This window comes from Chiloscyllium plagiosum, unplaced genomic scaffold, assembly GCF_037043375.1.
Source record: "Chiloscyllium plagiosum isolate Xiang-an unplaced genomic scaffold, Cpla_swu_hap1 HiC_scaffold_14, whole genome shotgun sequence".
NCBI lineage: Eukaryota > Metazoa > Chordata > Chondrichthyes > Orectolobiformes > Hemiscylliidae > Chiloscyllium > Chiloscyllium plagiosum.
The window spans coordinates 2,268,751-2,287,192 of NW_028270152.1; the positions used below are offsets into that span (position 1 = coordinate 2,268,751).

Here is an 18,442-nt window from a genome sequence, read left to right on the forward strand (position 1 = left end):
GTCCCTGTCAATTATTGCTTTATTTTGCTTGCTAATATCACGAGTATTAGCTTATGTGGCTCAAATTACCATCTCATCACCCTCTTTCTTCTCACTCAATTGCAAAATGCTTTGCATCAATGTCTATATTCTTCTAAGGCTTGTTTCATATTCAATTTTTGTGGTCCTTATTATCTACTTTGTTGCTTTACTTTATATTCAGACAGTGTTAAAAAAAAACAGACTGAGATTGCCATGGTTCAAGCATATCTATACTTCGCCAAAATAAAGTTTGAAGTTCAATGCAGACAAGTGTGAGGTGATGTATTTTGGTAGGACAAACATGGATATAAAATATAAAATAAGGGATAAAGCTCTAAAGGAGTGCAGCAGGACAGGAACCTGGGTGTCTAATTGCACAGATTATTGAAGGAATCAGGACAGGTGGAGAGAACAGTTAATAAGGTTCCTGGGCTTTATTAATGGAGCACAGTACGAAACAGCAAGGAGGTAATTTTCAATTTGTGCAAGACACTCGTTGGACCTCAGCTAGAGTACCATACACAGTTCTACATGCAACACTATTGGTAGGGTATGAACATACTGCAGAAGAGATTTACAAGAATGGTTGGAAGAAGAGATACTTCAGGTATGAGGATAGACTGAAGACGTGACTGTCCTCCTTGGAGAGAAGGCTAAGATAAAGGTTTTCAAAACCACGAGCAGCTGGATAGAATAGAACGGTTCTCTCAAAAGGAACAAGAATAAGACAACATAGATATAAACTGATATGTAAGTTTAGCAAATGCATCAGAGTTGGAGAGGTCTAGAGTACAAAACAAAGTCCATTGTCCCATCAAGTCTGCACTGGTGAAAAAACAAACATTACAGGTGCACATCTAAATATTTAAATGTTTTGAGGGTTTTGCCCTCTGCTACCCCTACAGGAAATGAATTCCAGATTTCCACACCCTCTAGGTGAAACTAGTTACCTCACAACTCCTCTAAACCTATCTTCCTATTCCTTACATGAAATAATGAGAGGTCATTTTCCCCTTTGTGCATTCCCCTGCACGAAGGGGAAAAGTTTCTTCCAGTCTAGCCTGTCTATGCTCCTCATAATTTTACATATCTCAAATGTCCCTCCTCAGTCTTCTTTGCTCTAAAGAAAACAATACCAATCTATCCAATCAATCTTGGGGCAATTGTGGGGCGGCACGGTGGCTCAGTGGTTAGCACTGCTGCCTCACAGCATTTGATTCCAGCCTTGGGTGACTGTCTGCATGAAATTTGCACAATCTTCCAATGTCTGCATGAGTTTCCTCTGAGTGTTCCAGTTTCCTCCAAAGATGTGCAGGTTAGGTGAATTGACCATGCTAAATTGTCCAGTGTTCAGGGATGTATAGGTTAGATGCAATAGTCAGGGGAAATGTAGGGTAATGGGTCTGGGTGGGATATTCTTTGGAGGGGCGGTGTGGACTCGTTGGGCCGAAGGGCCTGTTTTCCACACTGTAGGAATTTTAATTCTAATGTTAATTCTAATTCATAACTAAAACTCTTCAGCCTAGGCAACATCCTGGTAAATTTCCTCTGCACTCTCTTCAGTGCAATCACATCCTTCCTATAATGTGGATTCCAAAACTGTGCAATGTGTGATGGCAGAAACATCTTTTCCGCTCAGCGAGTGGTTTGAGCCTGGAATGCACTGCATGGAAATACAAAGAAGGCAGGTTGAAGTAAGGCATTCAAGGTGGTACTGGATGACTATTTAAGCAGAAACAACGTATAGGTTTATGAGCAAAAGGCAGATGAAGAGTACCAAGTCATAATGCTCACTTGGAAAGCTACGACAGACATGATAGATCATTTGGCTGCCTCTACACCAACTTTGCAAAAAAGCTCACTTTCCGGTTGCTCAAACATGACCACTTCAATTTGGTTCACGAATTCATGCTGTTGAATATAAAGTAATGAAGACCGGAGTTTCCAGAAATCAAACGTTTCAACTTTCAAAAGATATAGACAACATACCAAACAATGAATCAAGTTCATTATCATCATTTACAGTTGTCTTCTATATCAGAACTAGGTTAAAAAAATTAGAAGTCTCCCATTTAACACTGAGAAAAGGAAATTTTCTCTCTCAAAAGATCATTAATCTGTTGAATTCTTTTCCTCAGAGAACAGTCACTGAATACATTCACAGCTGAGTTAGGTAGGCTTTAATTCTGCAAGGAGAGTCACAGGTAGGATGGACAGATGGGAAAGTGGAGTTAAGGCGATAATCAGATCAGCCATGATCATTATCAAATAGTGGAGCAATCTTGAGCTGAATTACCTAATCCCACTTGAAATTCTTGCACCTAATCAGTTAATGTCAAAAACAAAGAATTCATTCAAGTGGCTCAGTTCAGGTACCTTTAGTAAAGGTCAGTCTGAAAGGGCTACTTACATTGACAAAAAAAGGAACTATGAGCATCACAATCGCCAGCTCCAACTGTGGATTCTGGATTGGATTGAGTAAAGCTACCTGTGAAGAAAATCAGAAAAACACAAATGATGAAAAGCTATTTTACCAAGCAGGTTTAATCCCATAATCTCTTCCCATGGTCCACATCACCAACCACCACACTTACAATTCCATTGCAAATCAGAAAGATAATTGAATGCAATTGAAAAGCTGGTATATCCATCACAGAAAAACAAGTGTTACAGCATAAGAGACGACCATTTGGCCCAATGTGCCTGCACTGGTCCACAAAATTAGTATCATAACCTAGTGTCAATCTCCTGCTTCATTTCCTCCTCTACCACTGCATATTATTTTTATCCAAATAATCACCAAGTGCTTCTTGAATACTGCATTCACCACATTTCCAGGCAATACATTCCATTGCTGAACTATTTGAGTGAAAAGGTTTCTCCTCGCTTCACCTTTATTTCTTTTGGAGATCACTTCAAACCTGTGCCTGCTTGTTCCTGCAATTTATCCCAATAGACTCTACCCAACCTGCCCATGATTTTGATCAACTTTATCAGGTTTCCTCTAGCCTTTCTCTCTCCAAGGAGAACAGTCCCAACTTCTTCAATCTGTCCTCATACCTAGAACCATTATTACAAAACACTTCTGTACTCACTCCAATGCATTTCCATCCTTGCTACCCATAACTGTACACAATACTCAAGGGGAGGTCAACAAGTGTCTTATACAAGTCTAGATTAGAGTGGTGCTGGAAAAGCACAGGTCAGGCAGCATCCGAGGAGCAGGAAAATTGACATTTCGGGCAAAAGCCTTTCATTAGGAATGAGCCCCTCTATAGAGTTGCAGCATAACCTTGTGGCTCTTAAACGCAATCCCCCTCCTAATGAAAGCCAACACACCATATGGCTTCTTGACAATCCTATCAACTTGGGTGGCAACTTTGAGGAATCTATGCACATGGACTCCAAGATCCCTCTATTCCTCCACACTGCCAAGAATCCTGCCTTTAACCCTGTATTCTGCATTCAAATTCGACCCTCCAAAGTGAATTACTACATACTTTTCCAGACTGAACTCCATCTGCCATTTAATAGCCCATCCTGTCAATGTCCTGTTGCAACCGACAACAGCCCTTCACACTATACCACTTCATCAATCTTCGTGTCTTCGGCAAACTTACTAACTCACCCTTCCACTTCCTCATCTCTGTCATTTATAAAAATCACAGAGCAGAGGTCCCAGAACCGATCCATAGAACATAGAAGAATACAGCGCAGTACAGGCCCTTTGGCCCTCGATGTTGCGCCGATCCAAGCCCACCTAACCTATACTAACCCACTATCCTCCATATACCTATCCAATACCCGCTTAAATGCCCATAAAGAGGGAGAGTCCACCACTGCTACTGGCAGGGCATTCCATGAACTCACGACTCGCTGAGTGAAGAACCTACCCCTAACTTCAGTCCTATATCTACCCCCCCTTAATTTAAAGCTATGCCCCCTTGTAATACCCGACTCCATACGCGGGAAAAGGTTCACGCTGTCAACCCTATCTAACCCCCTAATCATCCTACCGGACACCACTGGTTACCAAGCTCCAGGCTAAATACTTTCCATCTACCACCACCATCTGTCTTCTATGGGCCAGCCAATTCTGTACCCATACAGCCAGATTTCCCTGTATCTCCTTACTTTCTGAATGAGCCTTCCATGGGGAACCTTATCAAACGCCTTGCTAAAATCCACGTACACCCCATCCACTGCTCTACCTTCATCAATATGTTTTGTCACATCCTCAAAGACTTCAATAAGGTTTGAGAGGCATGACCTGTCCCTCACAAAGCCATGCTGACTATCTCTAATCAAGTTATGGTTTTCCAAGTAGTCATAAATCCTGCCCCCAGAATCCTCTCCAGTACTTTACCCATCACAGACGTGAGACTGACTGGTTTATAATTCTTAGGATTATTTCTATTCCCTGTCTCGGACAAGGGAATAACATTTAGGTAAAAACAATGACTGAAGATGCTGGAAACCAGAGTCTAGATTAGAGTGGTGCTGGAAAAGCACAGCAGTTCAGGCAGCATCCGAGGAGCAGTAAAATCAACGTTTCGTGCAAAAGCTGTATTCCTGATGAAGGGCTTTTACCCGAAACGTCGATTTTACTGCTCCTCGGATGCTGCCTGAACTGCTGTGCTTTTCCAGTACCACTCTAATCTAGACAAGGGAATGAACTGCTGTGCTCTTCCAGCACCACTGATCCAGAATCTGGTTTCCAGCATCTGCAGTCATTGTTTTTACCAAGGGAATAACATTTGCCAAACTCCAATCATCTGGCACTCCTCAGTGGACAGTGAAGACACAAAGATCATCACCAAAGGCACAGCATTCTTTCCCCTCACTTCCTGTCATAACCTAGGATATACCCTGTCTGGCCCAGGGGATTTATCTATCCTTACGATTTTCAACATTTTCAGCACTTCCTCCTTGTTAACATCAACCTGCTCAAGTATATCAGCCTGCTTCACACTGTTCTCAGAAACATCAAGGTTCCTCTCAGTAGTGAATACTGAAGCAAAGTATTCATTAAGAACCTCCCCTACCTCCTCCAAATCTAAGCGCAAGTTCCCTCCACTATCCCTGACTGGCCCTACCCTCACTCTGGCCATTATCTTGTTCCTCACATAAATGTTAAGGTTAAGGTTTGCCTTTTTCTAACCTGCTAAAACTTTTTCATGCTTCCTTCCAGCTCTAAGTCCATTCTTCAGTTCTTTCCTGGCGACCTTGTAACCCTCTAGAGCCTTGTCTGATCCTTGCCTACTCAGCCTTAAGCAAGCTTCCTTCTTCCTCTTGACTAGATGTTCCACATCCCTTGTCACGCAAGGTTCTTTCAACCTACCATCCCTTCCTTGCCTGTGGGACAAACCTGTTTAGCAATATCAGCAAGTACTTCCTAAACAAACTCCACATTTCTGTTATGCATTTTCCTGAGAACATCTATTCCCAATTTAGGCACCCCAGTTTCTGCCTAAAAGCATTGTTAGTCCCCCTTCCCAAATCAAATACTTTCCCATACCATCTGCTCTTATCTCTCTCCAGGAGTATAGTAAAGGTCAGGGAGTTGTGATCACTCTCACCGAAATGCTCTCCCACAACGGGATCTGACACCTGACCTGGTTCGTTGCCAAGCATCAAATCCAATATGGCCTCCCCTCTAGTCGGCCTATCTACATATTGAGTCAGGAATTCTTCCTGAACGCACCTGACAAAATCTGCTCCATCCAAACTATTTGAACTAAGGAGGTTCCAATCAATATTAGGGAAGTTAAACTCATTCATGACAATAACCCTGTTACTTCTGCACCTTTCCAAAATCTGCCTCCTAATCTGCTCCTCCGTATCTCTGTTGCTATTGGAGGATCTATAGAAAAGTCCAAATAAAGTGATTGCTCTTTTCAGTTTCTGACTTCCACCCATAATGGGTCATTAGACAAACCCTCCTCTATGACCTCCCTTTGTGCAGCTGTGATACTATCCCTTATTAGTAATGCCACTCCTCCACCTCTTTTATCTCCCACCTATTCCTTTTGAACCATCTAAACCCTGGAACATCCAAAACCATTCCTACCCCTGCAATATCCAAGTTTCCTATAATGGCCCCCATCATAGCTCCGAGTTAAAAATCACAACACCAGGTTATAGACCAACAGGTTTAATTGGAAGTACACTAGCTTTCGGAGCGACGCTCCTTCATCACCTGATGAAGGAGCGTCGCTCCGAAAGCTAGTGTGCTTCCAATTAAACCTGTTGGACTATAACCTGGTGTTGTGTGATTTTTAACTTTGTACACCCCAGTCCAACACCGGCATCTCCAAATCATCATAGCTCCAAGTACTGATCCATGCTCTAAGTTCATCACCCTTATTCCTGATAATTCTTGCATTAGAATAGACACACTTCAACCCATTACACTGATTGCACCTTTGCCATATCACGCGCCTACCCCTCCTCTCAAACTCTCTGCACACTGTATCTAGCTATTCATTATCTAGTCTGAATTTGATCCATTGCTCTGATTCCCACTCCCTTTGCAATCTCATTTAAACCCTCCTGAAGAGCTCCAGCAAACTTCCTGTCCAGGATATTGACGCCCCTCCAGTTCAGGTGCTACCCGTCCTTCTTGGATAGGTCCCACCTTCCCCAGAAGGTATTCCAATGATCCACATATCTGAACTCTTCCCCTCCTACATCAATCCTGCAGTCACATGTTCATCTGCATTCACTCTCTATTCCTAGCCTCACTAGCACATGGCACAGGTAGCAATTCTGAGGTTACTACTCTGCTCACCTCCTTGCTTTTGTACTCAATACTCCTATTAATAAAGTCAAGAACACTGTATACTTTATTAACAATCTCTTCTCATGTTCTGCCATTTTCAATGAGCTGTGCACAGATACGCCTTGTTAAGAATTGTACTCCCTATTCTGTATTAATTTTCAAAGTTCATCCTGCCAAAATACATCAACTCACACTTCTCTGCATTGAAAATCATCTTCCATTGACGTAGTCACTCCAAAGGTGGAGGTCATTCAGTCTCCTGAGTCAATGGGATTGTGGCTGCTCTGTGGCCTAACTTCATATATCTGCCTTTGGCCCATATAGACTCAGAGTCATAGAGATGTACAGCAAGGAAACCGACCTTTCAGTCCAACCCGTCCACACTAACCAGATATCCCAACCCAATCTAGTCCCACCTGCCAGCACCCGGCCCATATCCCTCCAAACCCTTTCTATTCATATACCCATCCAAATGCCTTTTAAATGTTGCAATTGTACCAGCCTCCACCACTTCCTCTGGCAGCTCATTCCATACATGTACCACCCTCTGTGAGAAAAAGTTGCCCCTTAGGTCTCTTTTATATCTTTCCCCTCTCACCCTTAACCTATGCCCTCTAGGTCTGGACTCCCTCACTCCAGGGAAAAGACTTTGTCTATTTACCTTATCCATGCTTCTCAGTATCCCTTAATACTTTTGCTTAATAAAAACCTCTCTCTCTCTCAAATTTAAAATTAACAACTGATCTAGCATCAATGGGCATTTGTTGAAACAGTTTATCACTACTTATCACTATCTTTTCCTGTTAGTTAGTTTAGATGACGCCTCAACTGTAAATTCTAGAGAAAACAGGCCTAATTTGTGCAATCTCTCCTTATAACTTAAACCTGATGCTCAAGGATGCTGCAAAGATATCTGTTAAGGGCCGAGCTATTTCCTATCTCGCTTCCCTCAGTAACCTGGGATCGACCCAGGTAGGCTAGCCAGTAATATTAGAAATGATAGTAAAAGTTTCTTTCAATACAGAAGAAACAAACAACAGGCAAAAGTAGACATTGGGCCACTTCAAACTGATGCTGGAAGGCTAGTGATGGGAGATAAGGAAATAACTGGAGAACTTAATAAGTACTTTGTGTTAGTCTTCACAGTGGAAGACATGAGTAATATCCCAACAATTAAAGGGAGTCAGAGGGCTGAGTTGAGTATGGTTGTCATTACAAAAGAGATAGTGCTAGAAAAGCTAATGTCTTAAAATTGACAAATCTCCTGGCCCCGATGGGCTACATCCTAGAGTTCTGAGGGAGGTGGCTGAGGAAATAGCGGAGGCGTTGGTTGACATCTTTCAAAAGTCACTGGAGTCAGGGAAAGTCCCAGATGATTGGAAGACCGCTGATGTAACCCCATTGTTCAAGAAAGGATCAAGACAAAAGATGTAAAATTATAGGCCAATTAGCCTGTTCAACCTCGGTTGTTGGTAAAATTCTAGAATCCATCGTTAAGGATGAGGTTTCTAAATTCTTGGAAGAGCAGGGTCGGATTAGAAGAAGTCAACATGGATTTAGTAAGGGGAGATTGTGCCTGACAAACCTGTTAGAATTCTTTGAAGAGGTAACAAGTAGGTTAGACCAAGGAAACCCAGTGGATGTGGTCTATCTAGACTTCCAAAAGGCTTTTGATAAGGTGCCACACAAGAGGCTGCTAAGTAAGGTGAGGGTCCATGATGTTCAAGGTGAGCTACTGGTATGGATTGAGGATTGGCTGTCTGACAAAAGCAGAGAATTGGGATATGAGGTTCTTTTTCGGAATGGCAGCCGGTGACAAGCGGTGTCCCACAGGGTTCAGTGTTGGGGCCGCAGTTGTTCACGTTATATGTTAATGATCTGGATGAAGGAACTGGGGGCATTCTAGCGAAGTTTGCCGATGATACGAAGATAGGTGGACAGGCAGGTAGCACTGAGGAAGTGGGGAGGCTGCAGAAGGATCTAGACAGTTTGGGAGAGTGGTCCAGGAAATGGCTGATGAAGTTCAATGTGAGCAAATGCGAGGTCTTGCACTTTGGAAAAAAGAATACAAGCATGGACTACTTTCTAAACGGTGAGAAAATTCATAAAGCCAAAGTACAAAGGGATCTGGGAGTGCTAGTCGAGGATTCTCTAAAGGTAAACATGCAGGTTGAATCCGTGATTAAGAAAGCGAATGCAATGTTGTCATTTATCTTAAGAGGGTTGGAATATAAAAGCAGCGATGTGCTATTGAGACTTTATAAAGCTCTGGTTAGGCCCCATTTGGAGTACTGGGTCCAGTTTTGGTCCCCACACCGCAGGAAGGACATACTGGCACTGGAGCGTGTCCAGCGGGGATTCAGACGGATGATCCCTGAAATGGTAGGTCTACCATACGAGAAACGGCTGAGGATCCTGGGATTGTACTCATTGGAGTTTAGAAGGTTAAGGGGAGATCTAATAGAAATTTACAAGATAATACATGGCTTGGAAAGGATGGATGCTAAGAAATAGTTTCCGTTAGGCGAGGAGACTAGGACCTGTGGGCACAGCCTTAGAATTAGAGGGGGTCAATTCAGAACAGAAATGTGGAGCAGTTCATCGACTTCACCCACAACTTCCACTCCAACCTCAAATTCACTTGGTCCATCTCGGACACTTCCCTCCCCTTTCTTGACCTCTCCATTTCCATCTCCAGCGACAGTCTCCAGACACACCGACTCCCACAACTACCTGGATTAGACCTCCTCCCACCCAGTATCCTGCAAGAACTGCATCCTCTTCTCCCAATTTCTCTACCTCCGTCGAATCCGCTCGGATAGGAGATATTCCACTCCCAAGCATCCCAGATGTCTATCTATTTCAAATAACGTGATTCACTCCCCAGCCCTGTCATCCAGACAGCCCTCCAACCGCACCACCTTCACTCCTGTTCCACTGCTCTAAACCCCCCTCCAAACACTATAAAGACAGAGTCCCCTTGTCCTCACCTACTACCCCATTAATCTCCACATCCAACGCATCATCCTTAAACACTTGCGCCAACTCCAACTAGATCCCACCATCAAGAACATCTTCCTCTCCTCACCCCTCTCTGCCTTCCGCAAGGACCATTCCCTTCAACAGACCTTGAACCCCCAGGTACCTTCCCCTACAACTGAAAAAGATGCAAAACATGCTGGTACACCACCCCCTCACCTCCATCCAGGGCCCCAAACAGTTCTTCCAGGTGAGACAGAGGTTCACCTGCCTCTCTTCCAAACTAGGTGCTCCTGATGTGGTCTTCTCTACATTGGGGAGATCAAACGTAAACTTAGGAAACGGTTCACCAAGCATCTCAGCCGGGCCCGCAGGGGCCGACCAGACATCTCAGTCAGTGCCTGTTTTAATTCTCCTTCCCACTCCCTTTCAGACATGATCATCCTTGGCTTCTCCACTGCCACAACAAACCAAATCACAAATTGGAAGAACAACACCTCATCTTTCGCCTAGGCATCCTACAGCCCAGAGGACTCAATGTTGAGTTCTCCAATTTCAAATAACCTCCCTTCCTTTCCCAGCCCCTCCACCTCCTTTGCACGCCTCCCAGCCAACTACAGATTCATTTGTCCCATTGACCAACCAGATTATACCCTCTCCCCATCGTCACTTATCCCCACTTCTGCTTTTCATGAATCCATGCTGTATCTACCCAATGCGATAACAGATTACAGATTCAAGCCATTTCCCCATTACAGAAGTGAAGCAAATGGGCCTATAATTACCTCCTTTTTTAAAAGTTGGCCTCACATTTGCCATTTTCCAATCTGCCAGAACCGGCCCAGAATTCAGAAAACTTTGGTAAATTACCACAAGAGCATTTCCTATTTCTTCTTTTAATACCCTGGAATGCATGCCACCATGGTCAAGAGATTTGTCCACCTTTAACAGCATTAGCTTGCCAACACTACTACTTTAGTGATAATGATTAGTTTCTGTTATAGCCTCCTTGTCATCAATTACTGACATGTCATTTGTGTCTTCCACTGTGAAGACCGACACAAAATACCTGTCAATACCTTGGCCATTTCCTCATTTTGCAATACTAAATCCTCCTCTTCTAGAGGTTTGTACAATCATGAGGGGCATGGACAGAGTGAATAGCCAAGGTTTCTTCCCTGTAGTTGGGGAGTTGAAAACTAAAGGGAATAGTTTTAAGGTGGGCAAGAAAGATTCAAAGAGCACTTGTGTGGGAATATTTTCACACAGAGGGTGATGTGTTTATGGATTGAGCTGTCAGAGGAAGTTGTGGATGTGGGTAGAATTACAACATTTAAAAGCCACCTGGATAGGTATATGAATAGGAAAGGTTTGAGGGAAAGGAGCCAAATGCTGGCAAGTGGAACTAGATCTTTTCGTGCTCTCGACTCCACTTACCTGCCATCTCACCATAGCTGTCAATTCATTTACTGTTCAAAAAATTATCTATCTTCGCTTTAAAAACATTCAATGTGGAAGCCTTAACTATTTCACTGGGCATGGAATTCCACAGATTTACAACCGTCTGGGTGAAGTTCCTTCTCAATTTGGTCATAAATCTGCTCCTCCCTAATTTTGAGGCTATGCCCTCTTGGCCTAGTTTCACCCACTAGTGGAAACATCCTCTCTACTTATATCTTATCTATTCCATTCATAATTTTATATGTTTCTATCAGATCCCTGCTCATTCTTCTAAATTCCAATGAATATAATCCCAGTCTACTCAGGCTCCCTCATAAGCCAGTACATCCTTTCTCAAGTAAGGAGACCAAAATTGCATCCAGCTGCAACATAACCTCCCTGTTTTTAAACTCAATCTTTTAGCAATGAAGGACAAAATTCCATTTTCCTTCTTAATTACCTGTTGTACCTGCAGACCAACCTTCTATGATTCATGCACAAGAACACCCAAGTCCCTCAGCACAGCAGCATGCTGCAAATTTTTTACCATTCAATTAATAGTCCTTTCTACTGTTATTCCCACCAAAATGGATGACTTCATATTTATTAACATTGTACTCTATCTGCCAGACCTTTGCCCACTCACTTAAACGATCATGTCCCTTTGCAATGTTTCACAGTCCTCTGCACACTTCGCTGCACTGTTCAACTTAGTGTCATCTGCAAACTTTGGTTGGTCCCCAATTCCAAACCATTTATGTAAATTGTGAATAACTGTGGTCCCAACATTGATCCCTGAGGCACACCACTAGTCACTGATCACCAACCAAAAAAGCACTCATTTATCCCCATTCTTGGCTTCCTATTAACCAATCCATGCTAATACGTTACCCATAATGTCAAGCATCCTTATCTTACAAAGCAGTCTTTTGTGCAGCACCTTGTCGAATGATTGTTGGAAATCTTGATACACCTCCTACTTATATCACCCCTTACTCTTTTAAACTCCAGTGGATACAAACCTAGCTAGTTCAACTAAGGATGGGTTAGTAAATTTACGGATGACACTAGGGTCGGTGGAGTTGTGGATAGTGCCAAAGGGTATTGCAGGTTACACAGGGACGTAGATAAGCTGCAGAGCTGGGTTGAGAGGTGGCAAATAGAGTTTAATGTAGTAAAGTGTGAGGTGATTCATTTTGGAAGGAGCAACAGGAATAAAGAGTAGTGGGCTAAGGGTAAGATTCTTGGTAGTGTAAATGAGCAGAGAGGTCTCAGTGTCCATGTACATAGATCCTTGAAAGTTGCCACCCTGGTTGATACAGTTGTTAAGGCAGCATATGGTGTGTTAGCTTTTATTGGTAGAGGGATCGAGTTTTGAAGCCACGAGGCCATGCTGCAGCTGTACAAAATTTTGGTGCAGCCGCAAGGATGTGGAAGCTTTGGAAAGGGTTCAGAGGAGATTTACTCGGATGTTGCCTGGTATGGAGGGAAGGTCTTATGAGGAAAGGCTGAGTGACTTGAGGCTGTTTCCGTTAGAGAGAAGAAAGTTGAGAAGTGATTTAATTGAGACATGTAATATATTAAGAGGGTTAGATAAGGTAGACAGTGAGAGCTTTTTTCCTTGGATTGTGATAGCGAGCACAAGGGGACATAGCTCTAAATTGAGAGATGATAGATTTAGGACAGGATGCCAGAAGTAGTTTCTTTACTCAGCGAGTAGTAGGAACGTGGAATGCCCTGCCTTCAACAGTGGTAGATTCTCCAACTTTAAGGGAATTTAAATGGTCATTGGATAAACATATGGATTATAATGGAATAGTGTAGGTTAGATGGGCTTCAGAATGGTTCCACGGGTCGTCGAGCTTGTACTGCGCTGTAATGTTCCATGTTCTAGAACCTTCCCTCGAAAGACAAACCCATTCTCTCTAGGTACTAGCCCAATACATTTTCTCTGAATTGCCTCCAATGCATTAAATAATGTGATTTAAAACTGTGCACCACACTTAAGATGTCATCCCATCAATGCCCTGGATGACTGAAACATAACCTTCTTATTCCTGTATTCAAGTCGTCTTGCAATAAATGATACCATTTCATTACCTATCCTAATTACTTGCTATATCTGCAAACCAACCTTTTACAATTCACGGATAAGGACCTTCAGATCCTTCTGGGATTAGAATAATTAGGTGCTTGTTTTTGACTGGCATAGAGCTGATGGACCAAAAGTAACTTTTTCCATACTATAGACTTTATTACTTTATCTCAGAGCTTCTCAATCTCTCACAAATTAGATCTTTTGTTCTTTCTGCCAAAATGGACAATTTCACATTTTTCCAACTTATACTCTATTTGCCACATCTTTGACCACTTCCTTAAACTATCTCTACCTTTTTGTTCGTCAGACAAAGCGTCACTGGACTTGAATGGAGATAAGGGGTTCTTTTTCAGGTTGGCAATTTGTAGCCAGTAGGGTGATCAATGCTGGGAGTGCAACCGTTTAAAATATACATTAATAACTTGGAAGAAGGATTGAATGTACTATAGCCAAATTTGCAGATGACACAAAAATAGATGGCAAGGCAAATTGCGAGATGGATACAAACAGTTTACAGAGAGATACTGATACACTAAGTGGGTAAAATGTTGGCAAGTGGAGTATAATACGGGAAGATGTGAAGTTGTTCATTTTGGAAGGGAGAACAAAAGAACAATATTATTTAAGAGGAGGAAAACTGCAACATGAAGAGACTGGGGAGTATGCTTTGGAAGAAACATAGAAAGCCAGCACACAGGTGCAGAAGGTAATCAGGAAGGTTATTGGAATGATGGCCCTTATTTCAATGGGCTTCGAGTATAAGAGTTGGGAAGTTTTGCTGGAACTGTACAAGGTGCTACTGAGACCACATCTGGAGTACTGTAAGCAGTTACAGTCTGCTTATCTAAGAAAAGGCATTATTTCACTGGACACCAGGTTATAGTCCAACAGGTTTATTTGGAAGCACTAGCTTTCAGAGCGCTGCTCCTTCATCAGGTGGTTGTGGAGAATAAGATTGTAAGACACAGAATTTATAGCAAAAATTTAGTGTGATGTAATTGAAATTACATATTGAAAAAGACCTGGATTGTTTGTTAAGTCTCTCATCTTTTAGAATGACCATGTTGGTTTCAGTTCTTTCATATCTAAATCGCACACCTTTTTTAAAAAAATTACATTCACAATTGACTTCATGGGATATGGAATCAATGTTGAGGTGGAAGCAGACAATAGCTGATTTCAAGAAGCACCTGGACAAATGGATGAACAGGAAGGGAATAGAGGGATACGGATCCTGTATGTGAAGATAGTTTTAACCTGGAAGGGCCGAAAGCCTGTTTTTGCGCTATATTGTAGGGATGGGCAATTAATGTTGGCCTAACCAATGCCCACATTCGCTGGATGAATTAAGAGAACATACCCACCTGGAGAAAATCCACGCAGACATGGGGAAAATGTGCAAACTCCACACAGACAGTCGCCCGAGGCAGGAATCAAACCCAGGCCCCTGGCGCTGTGAGGCAGCAGTGCTAACCACTGAGCCGCCCCGAATATGCCAGATTACCATTACCACTAATTCAGGGGATCAATGAGGCGGGGAGGAGGTCATACCAGGAGCAGTATCAAGCATATCTAAAACTGAGTCAGCAATCTAATGGAGCTAAAAGACAGGACTACCTGCATGCAATAGATACAACTAGCAATACCCCAAACCAATGGATTAGATCTAAACTCTGCAGTCCCTCCCCAACAGCACTATGGGTGTACCTCAACTAAATGGACTGTAACGGTTTAAGAAGGAAGCACACTACCACTTTTGTAAGGACAATTAGGGATGGGTAATGAACAGCCTAGTCACGAATGTCCACATTCTGAAGGAATCAAAAGTGACTAAGTTCAGAAACACAGCTGAGTTCAGTCTGAGTTGGGGTTGGAGAGGAAGTGACAATAAATACAAACCTTCTTCCACTGAGGTAAGAGCAACACCACAATCACCACAGTCTTCTCCAACATCATAATTAACAGGTAAAGTGCACACTGTCCAACCCAGGCACTGCACTCCAGTGGGTCGCCTGCAATTAAAGTTTAATACATAGAGTGAATGCTGCATGCAACCATTTAACAGCTGGATTATTAGATTTCAATTTCAATACATAAATGCAGCAAAGGCCAAACTGCATTCAGGATTACGGTAATAAGTGATGGTATAGCTTCGATAGGCTGAAACGCCTTTTCCACACTTTATGATTTTATGAATATACAAGTCACAAGTGGAAAGGAGAGACCAATTCCACTAAGTGAAATTTTAACCACCACTTTCACCCCAGACCTCCTGGACATTCAATGGTATTATCTTTGCTGAATTCCCCACTGTGAACAACCTGGGCATTATCAATGATCAGGATACCTAATTAGACCAACTGAGTGTTTTCCTCCCGATTCCCAGTGATATCAGTCTTACTAGGGCTCCGTGACATCACACACTGTTGAAAGCAGCGAAGATATTAAGGGCTGTCACCCTCACCCCACCTCTGGAATTCAGCTCTTTTGTCTATATTTTAAATCAATGCTGCGAGGTCAGGAACTGAGTGGCTCTGGTGAACCCAAACTGAGTGTCACTGAACAGATGCTGCTTGATGCACTGTTGATGACACTTTCCATCAGTAAGGATTCTGTGAATTGCCAATATATCACAATTGGAGTCAAATATCTATTGCCCACAATTACAGGAAGCTTTGGAAAGTTACCATCAGACTCTTAAAACTATGATTAAGGCACACTGTCACAATACCCATGGATTGGGGAAAAAGATTAGATTGCTAAATATTTTCTACCAGGAATTCCCAAATAAATGGATTTAAACTGGCTTATGGTCATGGATTAGAGATCATTAAAACAAATTATGGCGATGTTCTTGAACTCTAGATGAATCTTCAATATTGGATTACATGTACATATTTCTAGAAAAAAACTCACAGAAGCATGTCAAGTGGCAAAAGACATTCAAAATGTTCACAATCTGATAAGTGCTCCTGAGCTGGATTGGGAAAGTACGTTAAAAGGAATGACAGTACATAAGCAATGGACAGTCTTTAATGAACTATTATATAGCTTGCTGCAACTATACATTCCTTTGGAGGTACAAAATTCAAAACAAGTCAGTCATCTGCAGCTTACATAAAAGGCTCAAAAAGTGTCCAAAAATAGTAATAGTAATGTTTGGGATATTTTTAAGAATACAGTAAAGGAAGACCAAAAAACTGATAATGAAAGGAAGAAAAGAATTTGCATACAATCTTGCAAACATTTAAAAGATGGACAGCAAATTGATGGAGGGAATCCTGACGGACAGGATTACATGTATTTGGAAAGGCAAGGACTGATTAGGGACAGTCAACATGGTTTTGTGTGGGGGAAATCATACCTCACAACCTTGATTGAGTTTTTTGAAGAAATAACAAAGAGGATTGATGAGGGCACAGCGGTAGACGTGATCTATATGGACTGAGGTAAGGTGTTTGACAAGGTTCCTCATGGGAGACTGGTTAGCAAGGTTTGATCTCATGGAATACAGCAAGAACTATCCATTTGCATACAGGACTGGCTCAAAGGTAGAAGACAGAGAGTGGTGGTGGAGGACTGTTTTTCAGACTGGAGGCCTGTGACCAGTGGAGTGCCACAAGGATCGGTGCTGGGTCCTCTACTTTTCATCATTTATATAAATGATTTGGATGTGAGCATAAGAGATATAGTTAGTAAATTTGCAGATGACACCAAAATTGTAGGTTAGGTGGACAGCAAAGAAGGAGAAAGTGAGGTCTGCAGATGCTGGAGATCAAAGTTGAAACTTTATTGCTGGAACAGCACAGCAGGTCAGGCAGCATCCAGTGAACAGGAGATTCGACGTTTCGGGCACAGGCCCTTCTTCAGGACAGCAAAGAAGCTTACCCCAGAGTACAACGGGATCTTGATCAGTTGGGCCAATGGGGTGAGCAGTGGCAGATGGAGTTTAATTCAGATAAATGAGAGGTGCTGCATTTTGGGAAAGCAAATCTTAGCAGGACTAATACACTTAATGGTAAGGTCCTAGGAAGTGTTGCTGAGCAAAGGCCTTGGAGTGCAGGTTCATAGTTCCTTGAAAGTGGAGTCACAGGTAGATAGGATAGTGAAGGTGGTGTTCAGTATGCTTTCCTTCATTGGTCAGAGTATTATGTACAGGAGTTAGGAGGTCATGTTGTGGCTGTACAGGACATTGGTTAGGCCACTTTTGGAATATTGCGTGCAATTCTGGTCTCCTTCCAATCGGAAAAATTGTGTGAAACTTGAAAGGGTTCAGAAAAGACTTACAAGAATGTTGCCACGGTTGGAGGATTTGAGCTAATAGGAAGAGGTGGAATAGGTTGGGGCTGTTTTCCCTGGAGTGTTGGAGGCTGAGGGATAACCTTATAGAGGTTTATAAAATCATGAGGGGCATAGATAGGATAAATAGACAAAGTCTTTTCTCTGAGGTGAGGGAGTCCAGAACAATAGAGCAGAGGTTTAGGGTGAGGAAAAAAAAGGTATAAAAGAGACCTAAGGGACAACATTTTCACACAGAGGGTGGTACATGTATGGAATGAGCTATCAGAGGAAGTGGTAGAGGCTAGTACAATTGCAACATTTAAAAGGCATCTGGATGGGTATCTGAATAGGAAGGGTTTGGAGAGATATGGGCCGGGGCTGGCAAGGGGGACGAGATTGGGTTGGGATATTTGGTCAGCGTGGATGAATTAGACGGGAGGGTCTGTTTCCGTGCTGTACTTCTCTGTAACTCTATAAAGTACTATCTCATCAGCTAACATTCCAGACAACAGAATTCACAGAGAGAACACCTCTCACAGAAAAACTGACAAGAATTTGTTGCAGAGCGGCGTTCCTGACTCAAGAAATTGAAGAAAGATGTTCCTGAAAGATGATCAGAGAGGGGGCAAGGAGCAATCTGGAAGACGTATCCTACCTGTAATTTTGAGAAACTAAATGCTATTGTTTTGTTATATTATTGGGCCTTTATTTATTGAAACAGCATACCAATAGGATTTTGTTCAATTAGGGAATAGTGCGTAGTCAGAGGGGAATTGTTCAGTGTGTTAGTGGTTCTGTTAAGTTGTTCACTGTTGGAGTTAGATAAATAAATTGTTACTTGT

General features: G+C 42.5%; 1 protein-coding gene across 1 annotated transcript in view; it reads right to left on the reverse strand.

The window, feature by feature from the left end:
* The window catches only part of LOC122561366 (uncharacterized), an 86,338-nt gene that overhangs the window by 57,072 nt on the left and 10,824 nt on the right, over window positions 1-18,442 (reverse strand). The window contains 2 exon segments of the mRNA XM_087994031.1: window positions 2,432-2,509; window positions 15,219-15,331. Of these exon segments, the coding sequence (XP_087850157.1) occupies window positions 2,432-2,509; window positions 15,219-15,331 (191 nt within the window).